This window comes from Schistocerca piceifrons, chromosome 1, assembly GCF_021461385.2.
Source record: "Schistocerca piceifrons isolate TAMUIC-IGC-003096 chromosome 1, iqSchPice1.1, whole genome shotgun sequence".
In the NCBI taxonomy this organism is placed as follows: Eukaryota; Metazoa; Arthropoda; class Insecta; order Orthoptera; family Acrididae; genus Schistocerca; species Schistocerca piceifrons.
Genome location: NC_060138.1, coordinates 649,075,689 through 649,089,140, shown reverse-complemented (window position 1 = coordinate 649,089,140; position 13,452 = coordinate 649,075,689). Strand labels below are relative to the sequence as shown.

The 13,452-nt window shown below is 44.6% G+C and overlaps 1 protein-coding gene across 1 annotated transcript in view; it reads right to left on the bottom strand.

Annotated features, from left to right (window-relative positions):
• Window positions 1-13,452, bottom strand: part of LOC124760798 — a 138,455-nt gene that overhangs the window by 80,530 nt on the left and 44,473 nt on the right. The window contains exons 3-4 of the mRNA XM_047249108.1: window positions 8,191-8,390; window positions 3,475-3,662 (exon numbers count right to left, since the gene is read on the bottom strand). Of these exons, the coding sequence (XP_047105064.1) occupies window positions 3,475-3,662; window positions 8,191-8,390 (388 nt within the window). The remainder of the gene's footprint in view (window positions 1-3,474; window positions 3,663-8,190; window positions 8,391-13,452) is intronic.

Here is a 13,452-nt window from a genome sequence, read left to right as displayed (position 1 = left end):
ACTGAGTCTCATTCAGTTGATGCACCATGGTAACGCTATCGTATATTTCTAGGGTAGTTATCAACTACAGTTCTGTTCCCTTCAGTTGTTTGATTGGTGATATCAGGTGTCTGAGGTGTGATTTTAGGAACACAAGTTGTTTCTGAATTCATGCTTCCCCGCATGCTTTAACAGCACACTGGATTCTGTAAGGTTCTTCTAAGTTTAGAGCAAGAGAAATCTTCGTAAGATTATAAAATCAAAACCATACGTATTTGTAGTTTCATTAAGTGCTAAGAGGGTTGCTTTTTATAATCTGTGGCTTTCATTGTTCAGTTTAACAGTACAGTATGTTGTTTTGAATAGTAATACACAAGTTGCTGTAAGAGTGCAAGACTTCAGGCCAGCAGCTCGATTTGTATAAGTCGAAAGACATTAACACGTATTGTTTCCCATTCTCTACCAATGTTAGCCAGCAGACATTTTCACTTCTGTCTTTATCCACGTAGATCTTCTAACCACAAGTCTGTTAGCAAAAGAGCAGTGACAAGAAATCTTAGTTAATACTGATTGACGTCTTTAACATTATTTCGATTCTGTATCTTTCATTAGTTACCTTTCCAGAGTCTTCTTACAATGCACTTTATGCATCACTTTCTACATCTCTTTCATGCTGTTTATTTTCGCAGTCCTGCTTACTTTTCTTCCTCGATTTACAACCCTCTCCTTCCTCACTTTACATATTCGCTGTGGCAATCCGGGGTTCCTGTAAGTACTGTCATATTTCATCAACCAGAAGATATTTATTGTCGTTCTACGATATCTGTTCCCAGTAATTTCCATGGTCCACCAGTACTTTTTTAATTCACTTGCTTTTGGAAAATTGCGTCACCACTCAGCGAGTTATTTACGGCCTGTTACTTCCTCTCTTACATATTCGAATCTTACGTCTTATCGGTTGGTGACATAAGTAATATCCTTAAATGTCTGAAGAACTGACATGTACAACTAGACAGCAGAATGTTCTCCCCATTTCATCCGTCTCAAGACCCATCCGTCTTGAAATAGAAGGGAACAACAAATAAAAGGAAAAGCAGTCATTATTATTGCTCCTGGTGATTATATTTCGAAGTGGGTTTAAATACCGAGATGTCCCTAGTACGATATCTCGAAGTGTGCGTTGAATGTGATGAGAAAACAGTCTTACTGCTCAATAGTCGATATTTTAAATCAGTTGTATAGACGATGTCATTGTAATTCCAGTCATATTCTGGTGAGTAGCATAACATTTTTCCTTTAATGATATGCCTCAGACAACAAGTAACACTGTGCAGTAAGGAGACTGTTACTTGTAAAGCTAAATAATATAATTCATAAGAGTTATTTTTATTTAATCACTAAATATAATGTATTGCTACAAATAATCAACTTAATTATCACTATATTCTGTTAAAATATAAGCACGTAGGAAGGAAGTTACTATAGACTCTTTGCTAGTGGTGTAATGTTCAGAAGGAGTAGTGTTAAAATTTCAGTCCAGCCATACAGAATTAAATTCCGAAATTTTTCCAAATCGCTGACCACTACACATATTATTAAACTGCTCTGATAAATAATTTGGTCTACGTGTTTGTTACGAGGGTAACACAGAAAGTAATGACCTATCGTGGTTTTCCGCTGCTCAGATTGGTATCAGGTTACATCCGAGGGCACATTGTTTCCACGACATTTTGTCTTAGTTTTGCGTGAATGCCAGTCTAAAGAAGTTGTTAATGTTTAAATGCAAGAGATAAGAGGTGTTATCCCATTTTTCAATAATCGAAAGTTGAAACCTGCAGAAAATTACCTTCACCTAAAGGAAATGACAGACGTGTAACCCTCGCCGAGTTACACGTCTCTTTCCCATATGTTTATCGTTCTTCCCTTAGTGAAATTCTGTCCGAAAATCTTTGCAATGGCAAAATTTAAGCACGATGACTCCACGAACAAAACTCAGAGAACGCTACACCACTGACATTTTTGTCGCTTTATCACTCAAATGGGCGTGCCTTTCTTCATCGAATTGTTACTGGCGATGAAACATGGCTGTCTTGACTCACTTCAGACATCAGGTGGCAACCACTCGAATGGCACAATCGCACAGTCACCTAAAAACCCGCGAAAATTCAAACCCTGTAACTCGAAAACTCACGGTGACTATTTTTAGCGATGGTAACGCCACTGTCAAGGCAGGTTTTATGCCAAAGTCACTATGATCGGTGCAAATCAAAGAAAACTTCGGCGAGAAATTCAAAATCGTAAGTGTGGAACTCTTTCTTGGAGTATTGTGTTTGGTCATGACAATGCTCGAGCTAACACTACTATTGCAACCAGATAGGTGCTGTCTCACTTTGGATGGGAAATGTTTCACCAACCGTCCTCCAATTTGGACCTTCCTCCCAGCAAAGTGTGATGCGTTCCTTGCAGAAAACGTTTTGGAAGTGATGCTGTGGTGAAGAGTGCAATGATCAACTGGTTTATACTGGACTGGTGGCAGTGGCTTCGACATGATAAATCTAGTAGAGCGAAGTGACAAAGCTTAAATAGCGGAGGTGATTATGAAGAAAAACAAAGTAAGCTACAATTTTGTAAATGACATGATTTTATTTTGTTATTTCATTCAACTTTTTTTTAGGCGTAGGAGATCTGAAACTCGCCGGCCGCGGTGGTCTAGCGGTTCTAGGCGCTCAGTCCGGAGCCGCGCGACTGCTACGGTCGCAGGTTCGAATCCTGCCTCGGGCATGGATGTGTGTGATGTCCTTAGGTTAGTTAGGTTTAAGTAGTTCTAAGTTCTAGGTGACTGATGACCGTAGATGTTAAGTCCCATAGTGCTCAGAGCCATTTGAACCATTTTTGAAGATCTGAAACTGACAGTGATATTTTTATTGAATAGCATCACCAGCTGCACCAACAATCCTCCACAACCGAGGACGGGTTTGGGCAATTTTCAAATGTTCAAAATCGAGCAACAGGAGCCTCTCTGAAACTTCCTGGCAGATTAAAACTGTGTGCCGGACAGAGAATCGAACTTGGGACTCATTCAGGAGCCCCTCTGTCAGTTGGAATGCACAAGTTGAAGTGTGCCTGTCGCAATCCAACTAACAGACGGCTCCTGTTGTTCGGATTTAAACATTTGAAAATTGCCCAAAGGCCGAGATCGATTGTGGAGGAATTTTGGTGTAACTGGGGCTGCGATTCAACAAAAAATGTTGTTAGTAAACTATATTTCTTGAATTTTTTAAATCCAAACGTTCGTCACGTCTGAATAGCTGTCGCACTAAATCACTCGCCACTGGACTAAATATCTGATGAGACGGTAAGTGTAAGATTACTACTGTGACCTGTCAAAGTGATACAGCTGATTTGGATGGCAAAAGCGCCCTACATGCCGACTCTCGTTCTACAAGGCCTAAGTTGAGATAGCAGCGGGCTTTGGCGTTGTGCGGAGGTACTCACTGTCGAGATCCTCGACTGCGGCGGCGAGTGCCTGGTCGAGCGACTTGGAGGCGACGAAGCCTATCTGGTGGTGCGTGGAGCGCACGAAGGCGGCCGTGTCGGACAGCGCCGTGTGCAGCACGCGGGGCGACCACTGAACGGCGGCGCTCACCTGCTCGTTGCTCGCGAACATGGCCGCCACGCCCACGCTGCGGGCACCCAGTCCGGCCGGGGCTTACCACACAGCCGCCAACACCACAAAGGCGAAAGGCACACAAGAGAGGAAACTGTGACTCTGCTATGCAAAACCAACATCGTTAGGAAATTCAAAAGTTCTTAAGTGGTTTTGTTTCTGCATAATAATTCTCGAGCGTTTATAGACGAAGCGTTACCATTACTTCGAGAATACAGTGTTGCATAAACAAATTCATAGTAAGTAAGCGTGCGATATGATACGGACTAACAATTATTTGTTTGAGTGTTTAAATGAGGTGCAAAGAAACAGTTTTTTTATGTAACAAAAACGTCACAACTGCGCCTTTTCCACGCTAAGGATCCAATAAGGTTTTGGGGCTAGTGATGTTTTGATGTTCAGACTGCTGTGTGCCGGAACAATTACTGTTCGAACACTATATTGTTGTAGCTCTAACCTCAGTTGGCGCCTACAGCCGAGTCACCAACCACACACTGGTGTACCCCGGGTTGCCAACATTCCAGCACGTCAACAACACAGCCGCAGAGATCACACAACCTCCAGCTATTAAGGTACCACGTGACGCTACTCTCGCCGTACACAGTGCTGCTAGCATATCGCCTCCACGAGTCACGTGCCACCATCATGCTTTACTGATATTTTTCCGCCGGACGGCTTTATAGGACACCACCCAGCCATTCTTCAGCAGTCAACATTAGGAGGTCACAGTTCACTATTTTCTGTGCCTGACACCGACCGCTACACGGTCCCACAATCACATTTCCGTTCACTGACTGCGTAGTACAATGAGGGCTTTACGCCACGTCCGCAGCCCACTAGTCAGCAAATCCACATCCAAACTGCCGAGTAATCGCAAGTGTAGCAACTACGTCCACGTGTGAACATTTCCCAGCAATGTCTGTGATACCCTTTCAGGACAGACCAGTATTTCTAACTTAATGATCATGGCTAGGATAAACGATATGGTTCTTACGTTCTAATAAACTGTTGTGTCACACTCCTGCCAGATCAGGATGATCTTTTAGTTGTGTTATTTCTGAACCTGCTTGGTGTTGAACGTGCGTGGGCACAACCATTCATTAGTAGTGTGTATCACCCACAACGGGACTTGAGAGTTGTGCTGTCCGAGATACGAGAAGTATGAAGTTCTCGATTCATCGTGTTCTCGGTGTTCTCTAGACTTGACGTCGAGAAAACAAGGTCTCCCGTTTGACGTTGTGGGTAGTCTCCTTTCATCAGCACCCTAGACCAGAATGAGAACAGCTACTGTTTGATCCTGCTTCTCGAATATGTACTCGTTTCCGTTTATGACCAGCTCCCTCTTAGTGTGAGAGTTCGGACAACAGCCTCCGTTTGTTCACTTGTTATACAAAAAAGAACGTTGCATTGAAAATGTGCTTAAAAAACAACTTTCATTCATACATACTTCATATTACCACTACCACAGCCCCACAGAACTACACTAAAAATCATTCCCCTAATTTTCAAAAACTGTTACGAAAACTACCTCAGCCCCACAGAACTACACTAAAAATCATTCCCCTTATTTTCAAAAACTGTTACGAAAACACAATTTTGAAAACAAGTTCTTCTTGATTTTCAGTTTAACTCTTAAATTCTGAAAAATTCTTTTACTGCATTCCAATAGAAAAAAGGTAATAGAAATAATAAAGGAAGCAAAAGAATCAACCTCTTACCGAATAGTTTCCTTACAGTCTGATGAGGAATCGTAGCAAAGGAAACGTACTAATCTAAAATAGTGCTTCATTATTTTTATACGAAATTAAAATGTAATCTGAAAAACTACAGAAGCCGAAGTACCTTTACTTCGTTCACAAAAAACTATTTGCTTGAATGGCGTAGCAAATAATATGAAATCCAATACTGTGCAGGTAGGTATCAAAGACACACATTCGAGAACCGATAAATTTACGAGTACAGCCCCCTCCATAGTTGAAGCATAAGATGCCCTGGCACTTAAGATGCACTTGTAAATGTTCGCCATTCTCAAATGTCCATCTGTCTCATTGAGTCTCTCGATTTCAACAAGGATCAGTGTAGGTTTTCACGTGTAGTAGCGTGGGACTGCTACGAATCATGCTTCCTTGTTGTTGCCACTTGCACAAATATTGGAGTGACTAATACGAGCGAGCGATAATTTTAAATACAATCCCAAAAAGGCAATGTTACGTATTTATTTTTTGTTTGTTTATAGGGAAATGTCTGCAGTTTTTGCACACAGTCCATTCCCTCCACAGCAGCACCACAGCATACCCCTACAGGAAACAAAAGAAAATGGCACAGGTGTATCGTGTGGCAAGGCTCCAACAACCATATAGACTTTGTGGAGGTATCTGGCAATAACTGATGTCAAATCAGAAAGTAGATTAGTGGTGCAGACGCTGTTAATGTGATCAAACAAACCTGAAAAACGAAGAATTAAGTAAAAGACCACATATATGCGAAAAACGGGAACTGCAAGAAATGTGGGGTGGGTGTGGTGGTGGGGTGGGGGGGGGGGGGCGTGTTGCTCGAAGTAAGGCGTATCACAATCGGGACAGTGGTGGAAATAGTGCAAATCAGTGTTCAATCTGTTTTGAACATCTTGCGAGACATTTTGGACATGACAAATGTTTCCGCCCAATGGTTTCCGCTACTCTTTACACCCTTTTAAAATGCCAGTCAAACCGAAGCAGCAACGGAAGTATTGAAGCTCTGTCAGCCCCATACAGATGACTTATTTATCCACCTAATAATCACAGATAAGTGCCAGGTGTATCAGCGTGTCCAGAGACAACGGAGAAAAGAAAGTAGTTGAAACATTTGGATTTAGCACTACTGCCCAAGGCCAGGGCGCAGCCATCGTTAGGTAAGGCGATGCAGTGTGTGTCTTGGACCTGCCACGATTCTGTGTTAACAGATCATGCGCTAAGAGGTAAATCGTCGCAGGAGCATATTATTTATTTATGCATTTATTTTACCTGGCAAGATTAGGGCCTTAAGGCCCTCTCTTACACCTAACCAGGCATACTCAGATTGAACGAATTTCAGTTTGTACAGAACATTATGGACATACCATATGTTATACAGTATTAATGTTAAAGAAAAAGAAATAGAGATTATAACAGTAGTACAAGGATAATTATAACAATCAAAAAATAATTATAACAATGAATAATAATAATAATAATAATAACTATGTATATGAAGTAAACATATTTTTCTTTTATGAATGTCAGTCCTATTGCTAGTTGGGAATTTTCTCGTTATGTTCTTTCAGCTTGTGAGTTATTCACATCGAGCAGAGACATAAGACGATAGAATGGGGTGAAAGAGATATAGAAGAGGTAGCTAGGTTAGAGGAAGAGAAATAGAATGGTAAAATTCGAAGCTATGAGGGAGAGGAGAAAGGAAAAGATGAGAGGCGCACAACAATGGTGGCTATACCGTCCCTAATATGTAAGTTTTGAGTTCCCTCTTGAATGTTTAGTGGTTCTGGATAAGACGCAGATCACAGGGAAGCGCGTTACATAGCCGTATGGCTGAGATGGAGAATGACACGGAGAAAGATTCTATGTTATGTAAAGGTACAGCAAGATGCTAGACGTATCCGATCTGGTATTGCGGTTGTGGAATGATGATAGGTGTTTAATGTGAGAAGATAAGTATTGGGGGCACTAGTGACTAATAAATCGATGAAGTAAGCACATCGTGTGGAGGTAGCGGGCCCTATGTGGGCGTATCCAACCTAGCTGGGAGTATGAAGGACTGACATGATCATACAACCGTATATTGCACACGTATCTAACGCAAGCATTCATCACTAGCTCGAGGCATCTCGAATTTTCACTATTTGTGCCGTGTTGAACTACATCACAGTAGTAAAGATTAGGCAAGACTAGTGTTTGGACTAATTTTTGTTTAACATGGGCTGGAAATATTTTTCTAAATTTTTTGATTGCATGTAGGGAGGAGAGCGATTTCCGGCAAGCTGTGACTGTTTGTTATTTCCAGTTTAAGTGTTCATCCAAGATTATTCCAAGGTACTTTACTGTTACCGATCTCTCCTGACGTGGTTACGGGCTTCTTTCAAGACGAAGAATGGTGGGAAGCTGTCTGGATGTGTCTGTCCTCCACAATAACACCCCGTCCCATTCTGCACAGGTGACGGTCACAAATGCTACTTTATTGGGCTATCAAGTTTTGGCTAAGCGTTTGTGTTCTCCCGACATGGTAAGCAGTGAATTCTTGCTATTTCCTGAGAGGAACCCTATGCGTGACAGGCAATTGAAGGACGATGACGCGGTTATTTTCGAGGAGGAATTTTTCCTGAGCATCCGAATGGCAGACTTCTACATACAAGGTTTCCGGCAAGGTAACCATCATTGGGGAAAATGTGCCAGTATGCGGAGAAGGAGTAAACCAAATATTCGTGGTCGCAGAACAACTTTTTCGAGGGGTCATCTGAAACTTTAAAGGTGCCCGTGCAGAGCACTGCTAATGGAGAGAGCGGTGGTACTGACGCCATGAGCAGCAGCACGGTCCAGAGGCCGCAGAGCAGCGAGCGCCGGCGGCAGGCGGACGGCTCGAGGTCGCGGCCCGCGTCTGCGCGCGCCTCCAGCAGGCGGCAGCACGTGAGGCCGAGCGCCGTCAGCGGCACCGCCAGCGCCAGCGCCACGCCCACCGACAGCACCGCGATGAAGCCCACCTCCACCTGCAGCGTCTGCAACCGCACGCATCACGCCTCTTGTGGCGCACCCGAAATCCCCCGTCACCATTCCGTCGGGGATACTTCCTGAGTATTTTGGTACAAGCGATCCGCACTCCCCAGTGGCATGTTACAGAGTAATTTCACAATGTTTGATTCCTTACCACTATCTACCTTTGTATTACACAGATATCTGCACAACAGTGCAAAATTTGACGGTTGCAAAAGTTGCAGGACCAGAAATATCGTAATGTGGTTACGATCGCTGAGAGGACATTTCAGCATAACGTCGTTGTGCCGCTCTTCCAGTGCACTCAGAGAACCCACACACGAGGTACATATAAGCCAATTCTTCGTTATCCATACTGCTGTGCGTCAGTGTTAACCAGTACTGTCGGATAAACGAATCCCAGACAGAACCTAACATTGCTGAAGGCAACCTTGAGGGCGTTAATAAAGTGGCATTACTGTCGTCAACAGCAAGTACTGTTTGGTTAATGGAATAAGATTGTATCCACACAATACACTAAGCCCATAACGTTTCCGCTGTTATACAGCTATTTTCAGTGCGTACAGGTACAAGGAAAAATGAGGGTAAGCAAACGAAATGCATTTAGTCTGGGCATTTCCGCTGTTATACAACTACTTTCATTGCGTACAGATACAAGGAAAAATAAGGGTAAGCAAACGAAATGCATTTACTCTGTAACTAGACACCAGAGACCACGGGTTCCCTTATACCATAATAATTGGTTGGTGGAGTTCTGATTCACCATATACTAGGTGTTTTACAATTCCTATTGCAGGCCTGTAGGGTTTGTAAAGGGGATTTAGTAGATAAAGCTTTGATAAGAAACGTATTCCTGGAAATGTAACGTTTGGTTGTAAACACAGAGCGGAGACAATGAGCTCAGAGCTCCGTGACGGCGTAGGCAATGTTTCCAGTACTCGTCGTCGGGTTGCCTTCCATGTGATGAACGACGTCCTCTTCAATGTCGTGTGTGCCGTGACCATGGAGCAACCCTCCTATTTGCGAAAGTACCAGTTTCTTGCACCCGTTGTTTTAGCCGGATGAAACTGGTATGTGATGTCATTATTACAAAAGGGACTAAGGATGGCGCCCTCTACTCACTTTGTGTGCGTATCGTGAAGCAGGAGATTTCAAATTCATCCGATCTTTAAATTAACGTTATATGCAAACGGTACATGTCCAGGCATGGATTCCTTACCAAAACCTTATCTAGCAAGTACCCTCTACAGCCCCTTGAGACCAGTAATAGGAATTTTGAAACGTCTAATATACTTTGTTATGGCGTCCAAAAGCTGTTAAAAAATACACATACCAACAGACGATTAAAAAAACACTATAATCACAGCAACCAAGAAAACTATCATTTGGCAGCTTATTAGTCTACCATAAAAGTCAAAGAAATGCTTCAGCACGTATTAGAAGATAACTAGGTTGATAATATTCTATACATGAAGAAAATACTTAGACTGTCTACTGTCACAATCCTATCAGTAATCGTAATGAAAAACAAAAAATCAGCTATGTTTTTCACTTACCCTGTTGCTGTATGCAGTAGATTTGTTTGTTAAAGAGAAAAAAAATGTTAAGACGTCAAAGAGCAAAATTATAAAGTCTTGGCGTTGCACAAGGCAGTGATGACGACTGGTGCCTTATGACCACACACCACACAATTGTCAACTCCTGTTGTATCTCCCTTCATTCCACCTGTCGCCAAGTTTTCACACCTTCAGTGTCCTCATTCCTTTCCCACCTCTCCTCCCTTGCCGGCCAGGGTGGCCGTGCGGTTCTAGGCGCTACAGTCGGGAATCACGCGACCGCTACGGTCGCAGATTCGAATCCTGCCTCGGGCATGGATGTGTGTGATGTCCTTAGGTTAGTTAGGTTTAAGTAGTTCTAAGTTCTATGGGACCGATAACCTTAGAAGTTAAGTCCCATAGTGCTCAGAGCCATTTGAACCTCCTCCCTTGATACTGTAAATATCGCGTGTCTCACGTCCTCACTTTCTTCTCCGACAGGCACCTCTATGTCGCGCGTTCCGCTCTCAGTGGGAACCTGCCCAACGCTGCACCCAACTGGTCGCCGTCCTCGGACAGTCTTGCTCACGCCCATCTAGCGGTCTCAAGAACTTCCCTGCACCTCCTATACTACGGTCTTTGACGTTTCACCGCAAGGCCTGGCCACGTCTGCTCTCACCGCCTTCAGCGACCTGGTTCTCCTTTCTTGACGTTGGACTTGCATCTCTCTCTTTCTTCCAGGTCTGCTCCTCGCTCTTGTCTGGCGGCAGATATCCAGCTGGACACACCCAGTGTCGCTTGTGCCTTCTGCCAGAAACCATGGCCCTCCTTCCTTCCAGGGGCGACTCACTGCTCCGAACTCCTTCCAACGCTGTCGACGAGGTGTCAGAGGCTCTCCAGGGTCATCTCCCACACTCTGGACCTGGCTTCACCATTTCATCTCTTGTATTTCTTGCTTGGCTTGGCAGATCAGCAACATCGCATCCCGGTGGCCACTGTTGATTCGAGCGGCTGTCCCCCATCGGCTGCCAGCGCCTTGTCGTCGTACTCCTGGCCAGGTTCTCTGACACGTCTCTGAACGCCTTACAGCCCCCACACCAAGCGCCTGCCGTGACTTGTCCCGGCGAAGCCGGCACACCAGTCCGGGTACCTCCTCAGGTTCCAGCATCAAGGCCGCACATCGCAGATTCGCAAGCTGCTGGCCTCACGCCACTGGCAAAGTCCACTCACCACAAGCCCGCTCACCATGGACCAGCACACTGGTGGCTTGCTTGCATCCATCCACCGTTGGCGTCTCCCTGGTGTTTCTTGTGCTATCAGCTGCAGCCTCCTGACTGCCATCACCTAATCGATCCAGTGGCAGCATCTTTCTGTCCTGTCGCCTCTGCTGCCTGCTCCTTGTCCTATCAGGCCACGGCTCTTCAAAAATGTTCAAATGTGTGTGAAATCTTATGGGACTTAATTGCTAAGGTCATCAGTCCCTAAGCCTACACACTAGGGACAAACACACACACCCATCCTCGAGGGAGGACTCGAACCTCCGCCGGGACCAGCCGCACAGTCCATGACTGCATCGCCCTAGACCGCTCGGCTAATCCCGCGCGGGTCACGACTCTTCCTTACATCTTCTTTCCTGCCTGTTGTCAGAATTACGCCTCCATCCTCCAGACTCCACGGTTTTCCCCGGACGTCTTCCCTTCCGAATGTGACTGTTAAATGTCTCAGAAACGAGGATTGTTCTTCACAACAGGCACCTTTGTAGTGCGCCATGTGCCTTTGTCTCGCGGCCACACTATGTCGTTCTGCAATTGTTGTGGATCACACACGTCTCTGATCATTGTCCTCAACTACATACTCCAGGGTCTTCCCCTCTCATGCAAAATGCCGGCTTCATTTCTTTGGGGCATCCCCTCCGGGCCCTTCTGTCGGCCTTCATTGGCGCTCCTGTTCTCAGGTCCACTCCTTCCGGACGACTCCGGCGTCTCCTGCATGGGGAAAACGAGTGCCATATCCTCGGATGTTGTCTCCTTCAAAGCCATAGCAACGAGATGGCCCTGCCAATTCTGGCGAGGGCGAGAGGAATGTGGTATATGTCTGATGCCTTATGATTCAGCCACCCGCCACAAGACATAGTGATGCAGGTTGCCGCACGATGAAGGCACTACAAGTCGGCGCAACTCAATTTGCCTGCCCCAGCTGCTGCAGTACTGAGGACCCCACATTCACCGGAAACAGCCGTCACTAGATCGCAGCCGCGTGCCACGTGACGCGAGGCTGTTTCCTGTATTTCCTGGCCCTTGCAAGACACCGCCCGGCACGTCGCAAACCAGTGTGAATTCCAGTACCGAACGAGGTAGCGCAGTGGTTACCCTGGACTCGCATTCGGGAGGACGACGTTTCAGACCCACGTCCAGCCAACCAGAGTGAGGTTTTCTAGCTTGTGCTCCGTCTCTAATGACCTCGTTGTCGACGGAGCGTTATACACTAATTCCTCCTCCTGAATTCCAGTTTGACCTCGACGACGTCTCGAGTCAACATCAGAAGTGCCGCCAGTCTAGTCGTCAAAGTGGATCGCTCACCAGTAGACCCTGAGATATCCAGTGCCGCTTATACAGACTCTGACCACAGCAGCTATTCTCAGTAGTGATCGACAGTGTCCTTTCATGTAGATTGAAGAACTGTTATTCTCGGTAGTGACCAATAATATACTTGCTTGTAGTTCAAGAACTGTTATTCTCGATAGTGACAGGAAAATATAATTGCTTGTCGTTCAAGAACTGTTATCCTCGGTAGTGACAGACAATACACTTGCTTGTAGTTCAATAACTGTTATTCTCGATAGTGACCGACAATACACTTGCCTGTAGTTCAAGAACTGTTATTCTCGGTAGTAGCCGACCATGTACTCTGCTTGTTTTTTCTAGAACTGTTATAGTGTTCGGGACAACATTCAGTGTATCAGGATGAGCCTTCTATTGCTTTACCCGGAAGCTGTTTCAGTTGCTAACGCTGTAATATTATTTCTCTGTAGCAATAAAGTTTTGTGGACCTTGGCTACTTGGGTACCTTTTTCATCTTACGCGGTCATCAGCCACAGTAGGATTCTTTTAGGCAGTAGATAAGCATGCAAATCTGTCATCGGAACATGCAAATTATTATCGTAAATAAGTTTTGGCTAATAACACGAACAAGTCAATGACTGAGTATGGTTCTTCCCTTCGTACATAAAATATCGGAAAGCTAAACCAACACACATGGCCGACATAGAACGGTTATCTATATTACTATATAAACATTGTTACCAAAAATCTCGAAAAGTACTTGACCGATTAACTTTAAATTTTTACTCTAATAAACGTTCGGAAGACATAGGCTACATATGTTTTTAATATGTGTAATACATAAATGTACTAGCGAACCCCAGAATGCCTCACAATTACTAAACATGTGCTGGATTTCGTCATATGTCTTAATCTCCTTCTCACCTCCTCTGTCCATCTCCTCTTTCCCCCTCTCTACGTCAATTTTCTAC